At 32.2% G+C, this 14,303-nt stretch overlaps 1 protein-coding gene across 1 annotated transcript; it reads left to right on the top strand.

Moving 5' to 3' along the window:
* Positions 1–1,740: 1,740 nt before the first annotated feature.
* On the top strand, positions 1,741–9,603 carry LOC135958176 (mitochondrial 2-oxodicarboxylate carrier). Its single transcript, XM_065509049.1, has 3 exons — positions 1,741–2,214; positions 8,604–8,786; positions 8,855–9,603. The coding sequence occupies exons 1-3, from the start codon at positions 2,065–2,067 to the stop codon at positions 9,425–9,427; spliced, it is 906 nt and encodes a 301-aa protein (XP_065365121.1). The 5' UTR covers positions 1,741–2,064; the 3' UTR covers positions 9,428–9,603.
* Positions 9,604–14,303: the final 4,700 nt, after the last annotated feature.

Below are 14,303 nucleotides of genomic sequence, written 5' to 3'. Positions count from 1 at the left end.
GAGATAATTAAAGTCAACGAAAACTTCAACGTTAAGTCAACGTAAGTCTATTTAATGGAACTCAATGTATGGTTGCTTAAACCAATTATGGAGCTGTTTAAATATTACACCATTTTCAACAGTAATTGAGAAAGTAAAATTCTAGGATCTCTAAGACTGCATATTTTCAGCTCTGCAACTTGATGTTACTATTTATATACACAGTGAAATCTTCTAGTAGTTTCATGAATTATCTAACGGACAAAACTAGAATTTTCTATTTCGACATTGATCACCTAATAGCTTTAACAGCTAATGTTGTCACACAATGTTACTAACAGCGTGTTATCAACATTGTTGATAAATAAAAGTTTCTGCTGATGATAATGTTTATAAACATGATGAATGTTGCAAGCAACCGTTACAGATCTGACAAGCACTGGAACTATATCATGTTCAATTACTTTGACTCTGTTCCTGTTCTACACAGATTTGCGGGTTTTAGTCAGAATTTCCAGTAAAGCTTTCACATACTTGAAATACTTCTAAGACCAAATATAATGGTCTGTTACTGTTTTATTTCAAAAATATTCAGAATTAATTAGAAAATCAACAAAATATACTGAAATTTTATTTCCATAAACAAAGATTTTAGTTTTTAATTGGTTCTGGCTATTGCCGGAACAGAGTAGATATTAAAAGTTAATTAAATAAAATTGGAATTCAGTTTTTTATAAAATGAGTTGTTATATATTAAATATTTTGCGCTGAATCTCTTTACAAATTATTGCCAGAGAGTAATTTCTCTCTTTTTTAATTAAATTTTAATAAGAGAAATTTGGAAAAAAGTATTTAATATACAACCGCTACGTTTACTAATTATGATCATTTCTGGTTCGTAAAACTTAAGTACTCAAGACAACCAACCAACCAGAACATTGTTATTGTTCTTTGTATCATGAAGCTACCACTTTAGGTGTGGGTTAAATTGGTTCATCTATAGGTTGATTTTTTGGAATTAAAGAAAGAGGAAGTTCTTCCCATAATATATTGTAAAACTTATTGTTTTTCTTATAGAAAATGTTTCTGCCGGGCAACAAGTTTTTCTTTAGAAAAAGTTCTTGCCCGTTCTTAGAAAATTTGCTGTCCGGCAACAAGTTTTTCTTATAGAAAAAGTTGCTGCCGGGCAACAAGTTTTTCTTATAGAAAAAGTTGCTGCCGGGCAACAAGTTTTTCTTATAGAAAAAGTTGCTGCCGGGCAACAAGTTTTTCTTATAGAAAAAGTTGCTGCCGGGCAACAAGTTTTTCTTATAGAAAAAGTTGCTGCCGGGCAACAAGTTTTTCTTATAGAAAAAGTTGCTACCGCGCAACAAGTTTTTCTTATAGAAAAAGTTGCTGCCGGGCAACAAGTTTTTCTTATAGAAAAAGTTGCTGCCGGGCAACAAGTCTTGCCGGAGCCAAGATCCAAAATTAAAAAGACCTTGATTCAGTTACGGTATTCAAAATTCGTTTAGTACCATTTCAAAATTCCTCCTCTACGAACAATGTTCTCTTCTTTGTTCCTACAAAAATTTCTCCATAACAATATTTCTACTCATTCTTTCAATATATTTGTTAAATAAAGAATTTTGTTGTTGTTCGTGTGTGATGATTACACTAACTACAATATGTGTACAACAAAACAAAGTTTATTACGTCTCATCTATGAAATGCTGCTGCGAATGAACAAAAAAAAGAATCGCTCGACTGTTTGTTTGGTGGTGACCAAGAAAGAAAGACAGGAGGAAAAAAGCTGAATAAAAATCATCATGGAGAAATAACAATAGAGCAGAATCAATGTCGCGTTAATCAGTGCTACGGCTGAGTTCTAACTGAGTGTATCGTCGTTTAGTAGGCAACGCAAATAACGACAAAATTCAAGAAACGGGGAAATTAATTTTGCGCGTGTTAATAAAATCTAATTTATTTATACCTACCTATACATTTATGTATATAAATATATAATTTTATATATATATCTATATATTTTAATGATAAATAGTTGATTGATTGATTAAAATACGTTAGAGAATATCTTCAATAACAATGTCTGCTCAAACACAACAGAAGGAATTGCCGCCCTTAAAAAGAGCCGCTTTGCAAGTGGTGGCTGGCGGCTCAGCCGGTTTTGTGGAAGTATGTATTATGCAACCCTTGGATGTGGTCAAAACGAGAATGCAATTGGGTGGAGGAGCGGTAAGTTTTATTAATTTTTATTTTTATTATTTAAAAAAGCTGAAATTCTTTAATTTATCACCTGATATCTGTTAAATTTTCTTTAGTAAAACGTAACGTGCTTTCTTTTGCCTGCAGTGGCTCTCTCATTGTTAGAATTTATATTTAAAAAAAATGTGTTTTTGTTTGGCCACTTGAATTTTTTTTTATAGAAATAGGTTTATATTTGTAAACATGCCAAGTTTTTTTTTATATATTTACTTAAAAAAGTAAATAAATGTTTGTAAACATTTAAGTAATTTCACAAACAAAATATTAGCATTGAAAACAAACCAATTGTTAAATAGATATTAAGAAATTCTAATAAGTTTAGAAGAATTTAAAAGAATCTTTCTTGATCTTCAACAGCAACATTTTCTCCAGAAACATTTGATGCTGAGCAGCATCTTTCTCTATAAGAAAAACTTGTTGCTCAACAGCAACTTTTTCTATAAGAAAAACTTGTTGCTCAACAGCAACTTTTTCTATAAGAAAAACTTGTTGCTCAACAGCAACTTTTTCTATAAGAAAAACTTGTTGCTCAACAGCAACTTTTTCTATAAGAAAAACTTGTTGCTCAACAGCAACTTTTTCTATAAGAAAAACTTGTTGCTCAACAGCAACTTTTTCTATAAGAAAAACTTGTTGCTCAACAGCAACTTTTTCTATAAGAAAAACTTGTTGCTCAACAGCAACTTTTTCTATAAGAAAAACTTGTTGCTCAACAGCAACTTTTTCTATAAGAAAAACTTGTTGCTCAACAGCAACTTTTTCTATAAGAAAAACTTGTTGCTCAACAGCAACTTTTTCTATAAGAAAAACTTGTTGCTGAGCAGCAACTTTTTCTATAAGAAAAACTTGTTGCTGAGCAGCAACTTTTTCTATAAGAAAAACTTGTTGCTCAGCAGCAACTTTTTCTATAAGAAAAACTTGTTGCTCAGCAGCAACTTTTTCTATAAGAAAAACTTGTTGCTCAGCAGCAACTTTTTCTATAAGAAAAACTTGTTGCTCAGCAGCAACTTTTTCTATAAGAAAAACTTGTTGCTCAGCAGCAACTTTTTCTATAAGAAAAACTTGTTGCTCAGCAGCAACTTTTTCTATAAGAAAAACTTGTTGCTCAACCATAAAGAAAAGTTGATAGGTGGATTGCAAAATCCAAATTGTTATTACGAATGCTTTTGCCTGTCCCCTGTGCCAGTTGGAGGGTTAATATTTCGTATTCTCTTGTTTATTATTGCTGTTACTACTTTGCCAAACACACGTTTGATTAATAAACAGTTTTTTTTCACTTTTCATGCTTCAATTGTATGTTTTTTTTTGTGACAATTGTTAATGATTTAACAAATTGAGTTTATCAGTAAAAATAGTACGTATTTAAAGAAGTGGGCTAAACGTTTCTTATCTTAATGGAAAAATATGTGTTAACCATTTTTCATATCTAGTTATTTGGCCAACAAAATGAGAGAATTTTTAATACCTCAACATTTGTGTAAAGCTTAAATTTTATTTATTAGTACTTAATATTTTCATATTTCATTATTATTATTGTGAATTTGTTTTTGGAAAGGGCGCTTCAAGGTTAATCAAACAATAAATAAAACAGAACAGCAGTTTTTTTTTATATTAAAACAACTTACGCATATAATTGAGTTCAGAAATCAGCTGTCTATACTTTAAATATAAACAAGAACATAAAAAAAGAATAATTTTAGAACCGGCAAAATTGTGTTTTGTTTTTATAAGCATTTTTTTCATTTGCTAAACAATCTCCATCAAAATTACACCAGGGACAAGGGAAATTTATATTGAGTTTAAAAGAACAAAATAAATATAAATTTCAAAGAACAAATTTCTTCTATTCTATTTAATTTACTGTATTCTTCTTCTGAGAAAATAGGAAACGCCAACGCTTGTGTTGTCTTTATACTCCAAGAACTATAGAAATATAGATGGGAAACTCTCCTATCAAAGACCTAACTCAGTTGTCAAAAACCTAATTGTGACGATTATGAGTGTTGTTTTTGTTTTCACATAGTTTTTTTTTTACTAATACATTCCCAACACTTAGGTTTTTGACAACTGAGTTAGGTTTTTGACAGGATAGATCCGATCAAGTTTTCATATATAAAACTTCAAAGCAACTGGTCTGATGGTTATAAAAGATTTAGGCTCTCCTTATAATCATATTTCTAAAGAGATCTTATATACATTTTAAATGAACCTTAATATTTTAAAGTTGATCATCTTAAAAATCTATGTAATCCTGTTCCAACGTCTAGGTTTTGTTTTGTTTTGTTTTTATACCCTTCATCTGCGTGAGAAGGGAATATATAGGTAATTTCCACAATATAATTTTCCGACCCTATAAAGTATATATATTCTGAATCCTTATAGAAAGCGCCATTAAGCCATGTCCGTATGTCTGTCCGTCTGTTTGTTGAAATCAATTTTCTAAAGACCCCAGAAGATATCTTCAATAATTCGGTCAGACATGCTTTCGAGAAGTTTCCTATTTAAAATCAGCAAAATCCGTCCATAAATAACGGAGATATGAGCAAAAAACCTGGACAACCTCGATTTTTGAACCATATCTGGATTACTAAGTCATTAATATAGACAATATGGATATCTAATCTTCTATATATATAAAAATTAAATGGTCCATGTATGTAATGTCATCACGTGAGAACGGCTAGAGCGATTTGGCTGATTTTTTTTTATTCGTTTCGAAATTTTCTGGAGATGGTTTATAAAGAAAAAAAAAATTCAAAAATTCCGGGTAAAACTCGGAAATTCTTTTTTTTGTGAGTCCAGTCAACTGTAATAAAAAAAGCTCCCTAAAGTATGCAGTACAAATTTAGATATTTTATTTGCAAATAAATAAGAACAGGCTGGTGTGCGTGGGTTGGATAAACTTGAAGAACTAACATTAGTAAATGCTACCGGGCGAAGCCGTGTCGATCAACTAGTGATAGATATTTCAAAGTCCATTGCAACGATGTAGATAAGGCTATAATAGTAAGTTGGACCTACAATGGGTCAAAATCCGGAAAAATATTTTTTAACCCGAATTTGTTTTTAATCAAAAATTTTTTTTGTCATAAATTTTTTCACAAAAAAAAAAATTTTTTTAAAAAAAATAAAAAAACAATTTGGAAAATATGTAATTTAAAAAAAAAATTAATTTTGTAAAATTATTTTAAAATATAATTTGGTGAAGGGTATATAAGATTCGGCACATCCGAATATTGCTCTCTTACTTGTTTCAAATATTTTAAAATCTTTCATATTAAATTGAAAAATTTCACGTTTTCTTTTGGAAACGGTGTCCTAACATGGACCAGTTTTGAAAAAGTGTGTCAACAATAACATGAATTTTAATATGCAATTCTGTTTTTAATGGAATTATTCTATATATATAGACGTATACAGACATACATCTATAGAAATGTGTCTTATGAATTTATAAATACCCAGCAGGTTTTTGATTGTGATTTTTTTCTCATCTTGTTCAGTAACAGGTAACCCCTGTTACTTAAAATTTTGGAGAGACTTCAGATTAACAATAGAAAAATAATGAGTATAACAGTTATTATATTTCATGTTCTCTTTATGTCGACCACTGCTCTAGAGTGAAGACAACTGTCACAGAATTAAAAACTTGGGGTTACAAAATTAGATTGAAATTAATTGATTTTTAGTGAAAAGCAAGGTTGGATTCCGATTCAAAACGGTTAAACAGTAACGCTAATTTGGAATATTACGGTAACGGTATTTTAGCGCTAACGGTATTTGCTGTTGTTTCTGTGTAAAATGGCAGCAGATAACTTCTCTCTAAACTGAAATCTAAAAACCGTTTAAAAGATTACACTTTAGATCACCTAGAGACACTAAGTGACTATTGCCTCTAAGCTAGTTTACCAGTAATGTGTAAAATGGCAAAGTCACTTTCAAAACTGCCTGTTACATTTTATAGTTTCTTTGGCAGAATTGTTTATCTCTTTTGGCGCCGCCTACTACTCCTTTACATTTCATAATATACAGTACAAAACCTGCATTTCTAATGTGGGATAGTAGACCCCTTACAATTTTAATTACTTTTTAATTTCATGTCATTTTTAAAATTAATTTCTTACAAATAATTTTTAGCGGCTTTGCTAATCAGAGCTCAAAAAAGTAATGTCACAATTACTATATCCAAGAAAACTTAATTATTTTGTGTTGAAAATAAGGCCATTGTGTGTAAGCGTTATTTAATAAATAATTTATGTTTTTCATTGCAAATGTTTGCTGCAAAACATTAACAGAATTCTTGTTAAGATAAATGTTTATACTTACAATAATAATAATAAGTTAGTGTAGGTCCATTGGATGATGGAAAAGCAGGGAGTCTTAAATGGATTTGAAAGTATGAGAAATTAAAAAAGAAAATATTTCAAATGCGAATCTGAACCTTCATATAAACAAAATTAATGTATTCGCCGCAATTTGCTTGAATTCGCCCCTACTGACATCTTGTTAATTTGAAACTAGCTTTCTTTGCTTCTTTTTCTCTGAATCATGTAATAATACAAATTTATCAGAGTTTCTTAATTTTGTCTAACATAAAACAATATTTTTCATTGTTTTATTATAAAAACAAATCCTAATAAATCAGTTTATGTGGAACTTTTCCATATAAATATTTACAAATAAAGAGTTTTTTGTTTGTTTTCTTATCTAAAAAAGTGGTGGACAATAGATAACGCTCGTAAACTATTAATAAATATTTTGTGCATTTGTTAATTGTTTGATTAACATGATAAACATAAGAGTTTTACGTGTATTACTAGACATTTTTTTGTTTTGAGGGGAAAATAATACTCTTTTACATAGGGTTTTCCACCCCGAACTTCAACATTACACAATCGTGGCTCTATTTATAGTCCAATTTTAGCTTCAATCATGACTCTATTTATAGTCCAATTGTTGCTTCAATCGTGCCTATATTAATAGTCCAATTTTAGCTCTATTTATAGTCCAATTGTTGCTTCAATCGTGGCTCTATTTATAGTCCAATTTTAGCTCTATTTATAGTCCAATTTTAGCTTCAATCGTGGCTCTATTTACAGTAAAATTTTAGCACTATTTATATTCCAATTGTTGCTTCAATCGTCGCTCTATTTATAGTCCAATGGTTGCTTCAATCGTGGCTCTATTTATGGTCCAATTTTAGTTCTATTTATAGTCCAAATTTAGCTTCAATCGTGGCTCTATTTATAGTCCAATTTTAGCTTCAATCGTGGCTCTATTTATAGTCCAATTTTAGCTTCAATCGTTGCTCTATTTATAGTCCAATTTTAGCTTCAATCGTGGCTCTATTTATTGTCCAGTTTTAGCTTCAATCGTCGCGCTATTTATTGTCCAATTTTAGCTTCAGTCGTTGCTCTATTTATAGTCCAATTTTAGCTTCAATCGTGAATCTATTTATAGTCCAATTTTAGCTTCAATCGTGGCTCTATTTATTGTCCAATTTTAGCTTCAATCGTCGCGCTATTTATTGTCCAATTTTAGCTTCAATCGTGGCTCTATTTATATTCCAAGTGTTGCTTCAATCGTGACTCTATTTATAGTCCAATTTAAGCTTCAATCGTGGCTCTATTTATAGTCCAATTTTAACTTCAACCGTGGCTCTATTTATAGTCCAATTTTAACTTCAATCGTGGCTCTATTTATAGTCCAATTTTAGCTTCAATCGTCGCGCTATTTATTGTCCAATTTTAGCTTCAGTCGTTGCTCTATTTATAGTCCAATTTTAGCTTCAATCGAGGCTCTATTGATAGTCCAATTTTAGCTTCAATTTAAAATAGTTGGAAATCACTGCTTTATACATTTGCATATTATGAATTCAGATGCAATAGAAATACTTTATTTTCAAACGAAATTTATAATTAATTTTTTACAAATATCCAAAAAAAAAAAACATCTTAAAGTGACAGCTCGTAACTGAGATTAGCTTGTCAAATTAATTCTCCTTTGTATGCAGATGTTATTTCATAAGATGTCAGCATACGGCTGTCAATAATTACATTCAATCTTTCAAAACTAGTTCATAAATTACATAAATAAAAACTGTTCCTGTTTAGGAATCACTGTTTGCAAGAAATATGAAATTACGTTGGCTGTAAGTAAAGCTACTATTAGCACTTAATTTTCAGTTAAACATAGATTTAAAATTAATTTCAATTTGTACACTGAGAGAATTTGCTAAAGAAAACATAAATATTTGTTTAGTCTCTGTCTATTATTTATTCAGATTTTATTATTATTTTATTTACTACACAAAATATTAAGAATTATTTAATTAAATTCACTTTTACCATGAATTTTAGCATCAATATAAAGGCGTTTTCGATTGCTTTGGCAAAATGTATCGCCAAGAAGGTTTATTCTCCTTCTGGAAGGGTATCCTGCCACCCGTTATAGCCGAAACCCCTAAGAGAGCTATTAAGTTTGTAATTTTTGAACAAACCAAACCCCTGTTTCTGTTTGGAGCTCCTGCACCCACGCCATTGGTAAGTTTCGCTTTTATTTATTAATCAATATCATTATAAAACTATTATTTTCTTCTTTTCCTTTTTAGACTTTCTCTTTAGCTGGTCTCACTGCCGGTGTGCTGGAGGCCATTGCCGTCAATCCCTTTGAAGTGGTTAAGGTAGCCCAACAGGCTGATAAATCGAAAATGAAGGAGGCCCAAAGCACCTGGGCGGTTACAAAACAAATCATACAGAAAGATGGTTTCGGTTTTCGTGGTCTGAATAAGGGTGTCACTGCTACCATGGGTCGTAATGGTGTCTTCAATATGGTGTACTTTGGTTTCTATCACAGTGTCAAAAATATTGTTCCCGCCTATGATGATCACACCAAAGAATTCTTCCGTAAAGTAGCCATTGGCTTCACCTCCGGCACTTTGGCCTGTTTCGTAAACATTCCCTTCGATGTGGCGAAATCTCGCATCCAAGGTCCCCAACCCCAACCCGGTGTTATTAAATACAAATCCACTTTCGGTTCCATACGTATGGTGTATCGCGAAGAAGGCTTCCGGGCTTTGTACAAGGGTCTGGCACCCAAGGTCATGCGTTTGGGTCCGGGTGGTGCCATTATGTTGCTGGTATTTGAGTACGCCTACGAGTTCTTGCAAAAGAAGTGTGTTTAGACCAGGCTGCAGGGAGTAAATGAATGAACGAATGAATGCATTAAATACACAATTCTAAATGTGTATATATAAATAAATATAAATTATTTTTTGACTGTGTACTTTATAATTATAATAACTATGTTGTTTATAAGATTTGATTAAAGATTTTGTTATTTTTTCTAATGTTTAAACTAGTTTTTATGGCTCATTTTTATTTTGTTTTTGGTATAATAACCTGTTGCTAAATGTTTGAAGTATTATCTTAATTTGTTGCAAAACTGTAGCGGATTAGAGGTTTCCTTTGAGCAAGGAAAATTGTAAATAGTTTAGTTTTAAATTGTATTTTTAATTTGTAAGAGAATTCGGTTGTAGTCATTAATAATTCAGAGAGTTGTAGTTGATTTTGTAACACCTAGAAGGTTCTGCATTGAGTTCAAGGTCAAGATATTGTGTTAATAATTCTATTCACGATCAAACGAAGGCTCAAGTTTAGATGTATTGAACGTCATTAGGACATTATGTTCCTTTATCTGGAGTTTTTAGGATTAAGCCTGTTGTTTTATCGCTTCAATCGTGGCTCTATTTTTGGTCCAATTTTAACTTCAATCGTGGCTCTATTTATAGTCCAATTTTAGCTTCAATCGTGGCTCTATTTATGGTCCAATTTTAACTTCAATCGTGGCTTTATTTATAGTCCAATTTTAGCCTCAACCGTGGCTCTATTTATAGTCCAATTTTAGCTTCAATCGTGGCTCTATTTATGGTCCAATTTTAACTTCAATCGTGGCTCTATTTATAGTCCAATTTTAACTTCAACGGTGACTCTATTTATAGTTCAATTTTAGCTTCAATCGTGGCTCTATTTATTGTCCAATTTTAACTTCTATCGTGGCTCTATTTATGGTCCAATTTTAACTTCTATCGTGGCTCTATTTATAGTCCAATTTTAACTTCAACGGTGACTCTATTTATAGTTCAATTTTAGCTTCAATCGTTGCTCTATTTATAGTCCAATTTTAACTTCAATCGTGTCTCTATTTATTGTCCAATTTTAGCTTCAACCGTGACTCTATTTATTGTCCAATTTTAGCTTCAACCGTGACTCTATTTATAGTTCAATTTTAGCTTCAATCGTTGCTCTATTTATAGTCCAATTTTAACTTCAATCGTGTCTCTATTTATAGTCCAATTTTAGCTTCAATCGTGGCTCTATTTATAGTCCAATTTTAGCTTCAATCGTGGCTCTATTTATAGTCCAATTTTAGCTTCAATCGTGGCTCTATTTATAGTCCAATTTTAGCTTCAATCGTGGCTCTATTTATAGTCCAATTTTAGCTTCAATCGTGGCTCTATTTATAGTCCAATTTTAGCTTCAATCGTGGCTCTAATTATAGTCCAATTTTAGCTTCAATCCTGGCTCTATTTATAGTCCAATTTTAACTTCAATCGTGGCTCTATTTATAGTCCAATTTTGCTTCAATCGTGGCTCTATTTATAGTCCAATTTTAGCTTCAATCGTGGCTCTATAGTCCAATTTTAGCTTCATTCGTGGCTCTATTTATAGTAAAATTTTAGCTTCAATCGTGGCTCTATAGTCCAATTTTAGCTTCAATCGTGGCTCTATTTATAGTCCAATTCTAACTTCAATCGTGGCTCTATTTATAGTTAAATTTTAGCTTCAATCGTGGCTCTATTTATAGTCCAATTTTAGCTTAAATCGTGGCTCTATTTATTGTTCAATATTAGCTTCAATCGTGGCTCTATTTATAGTCCAATTTTAGCTTAAATCGTGGCTCTATTTATAGTCAAATTTTAGCATAAATCTTGGCTCTATTTATAGTACAATTTTGGCTTCAATCGTGGCTCTATTTATCGACCAATTTTAACTTCAATCGTGGCCCTATATAAAATGTCCTGATGATGGAGTATGCATCAAGTCCATCATCAGGACATTATGTTTCTTGAACAGAAGGGCCTTCTTTATCTTTCTCTGGGGCTTAATAAAATGTTGACTAAAAGCTCTCGAATTACGTTTAAATTTAATCCCGAGACCATAACTCTGATCTGTCTCAATTATTTAAAAATAGATCTCCTTCTGTATGTTGAAATCAACTTTCTATATTCGCTATAGTCCCGGTTCGGTTGCTATTTAAAGTCGAGAAAATCGAACCACAAATGGCTGAAATATAAGCAAAAAACTAGGATAACCTCGATTTTTTATCTATTTTTGATATACCTGGATTCTAAGTTATTAATATAGGAAATATGGATATCTAATGATAGATATTTCAAAGTCCTTTCCAACGACCTATATAAATTGGACCTGCAATAGGTCAAAATCGGAAAAATATTTTTTAACCCGAATTTTTTTTTCACCCAAAAAAATTGGTGGTCATAAATTTTTTCAAAAATAAATAAAAAAAATTTAAAAAAAAAAAATTGAAAAAAAAATTATTTTGAAAAAAAAAATTAAAATTTTGTTTACCTAAAAATATTTAAAATTTTTATTTTACAGTATAATTTGGTGAAGGTTATATAAGAGATCGGTTTCATTGCGATCTCCCTACAACATTTCTTTCCGATTAACTTTTCTCGCACAATTTTATATTAAGTAATAACTAATTATTTATTTAAACTGATGATATATAAAACAAATATGAATTAAATATAAACTAAATATGTTAAAAATATTAATATTTATGTACAGCAATGCAATATGGGGGGAGAAAATTGTACAATAGAAAAAATTAAAAAATAAAAAAATAAAATGAAAATTAAAACATTTTAATAATAGCGCACAGAATAGCCAGTTGGGGAAGAGGGTTGATATTGTGGATTAAAATCATTGTAGGTATTATAGGGAAAACCATTGGGGGGAGCAAAATTACCAAAACCCGAAGGACCATTAAAATTGGCACCCACACCGAACTGGCCTTGAAATTGGGGTAAGCCAGCATTAAAGTTAAATGTATTGGGTGGAGGAGGCGGAGCAACAGCACCTGTATTAGCATTGCCATTGTTATTAGGATTAGCATTATCACTAGAATCATTGTTGTTCGGTTCAGTATTGGTATTAGTGTCTTCGCCAGCATTAACATCATCATCATCGTCGTCATAAACATCATCTGTATAGTCATTGGTATTTGCTGAGGTTTCATCATTATTAGTATTACTATTTGTATTGGAATTATCATTGGCTGCTGGAGAGTCCTCATCATTATTACTATTATTATTGTTGTTGTTGCTGTTATTAACTGCTGCTGGAGCAGCTGCATTATTGATAGAGGTATCTGCAAAGTGAGCGAGTAAATCCTATATAACGGCAATTATTATTGAGTTGTTCTACTATACCCTCTGGTTGCCGGAACTGGTACACCAGACGATTGCGCAGCTGTGGCTGACGTCCTTGAGCTCGTGCCCGATTGGCGGTGGGCGGTCTTTGGGGTCGGGGAGCAGGTGGTGCGGGAACAGGAGCCGGGGCTGGGTTAGCGGGTGCAGCAGTTGAGCTAGGAGTATTATTAGCCTCTGCATCATCATAATTATAATCATAATCATCGTAGTAATCATAATAGGGAACTTTTTGTTTACCCAATAAACCATAAGGCCGTCGTGGTATGGGTCTACGGCGGGTAGGTGTGGCAGGTGCTCTTGTTGTAGTAGTAGTTGTTGTAGTGGTGGTTGTGCTTGAAGTAGTGGTTGGCCTTCGTCGGCGATTTGGTCGTATTGGTGATTGACCGCCATAATCATTATAATCGAAATTGTTGAATTTATTGTTTATGGGGCCACTCAAATCGAAAGGAAATCTAAAGGGGCCTTTGTTGAAAAAGAAAGGAACGGGCGTAGTTGTAGATGTAGTAGTCGTTGTGGTAGTAGTACGTCTTCTGGGTGCCGCTGTGGTGGCAACTTTGAAATTAGCCACATTACGCGATATATTGGCCTTAGCATTACTTGCCGTGGCACTTTTCAATAGTAAATTACGCACAAATTGACCAAAATCCACTGCCCTCTTGTCACGTTCATCATCCATGTCTAGCCTAAAATCCTTTCTAACCACCTGGGCCCAGGTGAATGCATTGCCAGCTATAAGCAGCACTGCCATCAAATGTAAATAAACCAGTCTCATTATTTTTGTGTGTTTGTTGTTAGAGGATCCGATCCGTTTGTTTGCCTTTCCACAACCGTTAGGTTTGATCACTAAATAAGAACTGTTTTTAACCATCTAACACTTAAACTTAACTTCCAACTAACTACCATGAAGTTTTGCACTCTATTTTTTCAATTAATCTGTGGTTGCTTTTGGTTTTGGATTTTAACTCAACAAGTTTGTCAAGTTCTGCTGCAGCAGTGGTGTTTGGTGATCGTATGCATGTTTCACATGGCTTTCAAATGCATTGCAATAAATTTTGTCCATTGACCAAACGACCGAGCGACACACTGACCGACCAGGTTAGTATTAGCATTAGTTACAGTTTATTTCGCATAGTTTATGTGAGATGGCGGCTCCTTGTTGACGTTTAATGACAGTGGTGAACGGGGATTTGAAGTTTGCTAATAAAAATTTAAGTATATTTACCTTCACCGGGTCCATAGCATAGGATTTGATATGAGAAAACAGTTCCTTAATCTGTAAAAATATAAAATCTTTTAAATTTCAATTTTAATTTTTCTTTTAAAAATCCTTGGAAATTGAGTTTATCTAATCTATAACTTGTTTTCTTACCTAAAAATCCTGTCTAACAACATTCGAATGCAAATGAACTCCCAGTTAAATAAATTTGTTCATTGCCATCTCGAATGCCGCCAGCCAGCACACTGTCCTCCGCACACAACCCAACCACTTTAGGAGCCACTTAAGAAAAAGTCTCACACACATAAAATACTATTTTTTAAAGTG

Source organism: Calliphora vicina, chromosome 4 (genome assembly GCF_958450345.1).
Source record: "Calliphora vicina chromosome 4, idCalVici1.1, whole genome shotgun sequence".
NCBI classification, from domain to species: Eukaryota; Metazoa; Arthropoda; class Insecta; order Diptera; family Calliphoridae; genus Calliphora; species Calliphora vicina.
This window is presented reverse-complemented; position numbering and strand designations above follow the sequence as displayed.

What these genes read in the sequence shown, in the direction of transcription:
- LOC135958176 (XM_065509049.1), top strand. Translation starts at nt 2,065, where the DNA reads ATGTCTGCTCAAACACAACAGAAGGAATTGCCGCCCTTAAAAAGAGCC. An exon ending in TGCAATTGGGTGGAGGAGCG is followed by an intron (nt 2,215 to 8,603) that starts GTAAGTTTTATT and finishes CATGAATTTTAG; the next exon opens with CATCAATATAAAGGCGTTTT. An exon ending in CTCCTGCACCCACGCCATTG is followed by an intron (nt 8,787 to 8,854) that starts GTAAGTTTCGCT and finishes TTTCCTTTTTAG; the next exon opens with ACTTTCTCTTTAGCTGGTCT.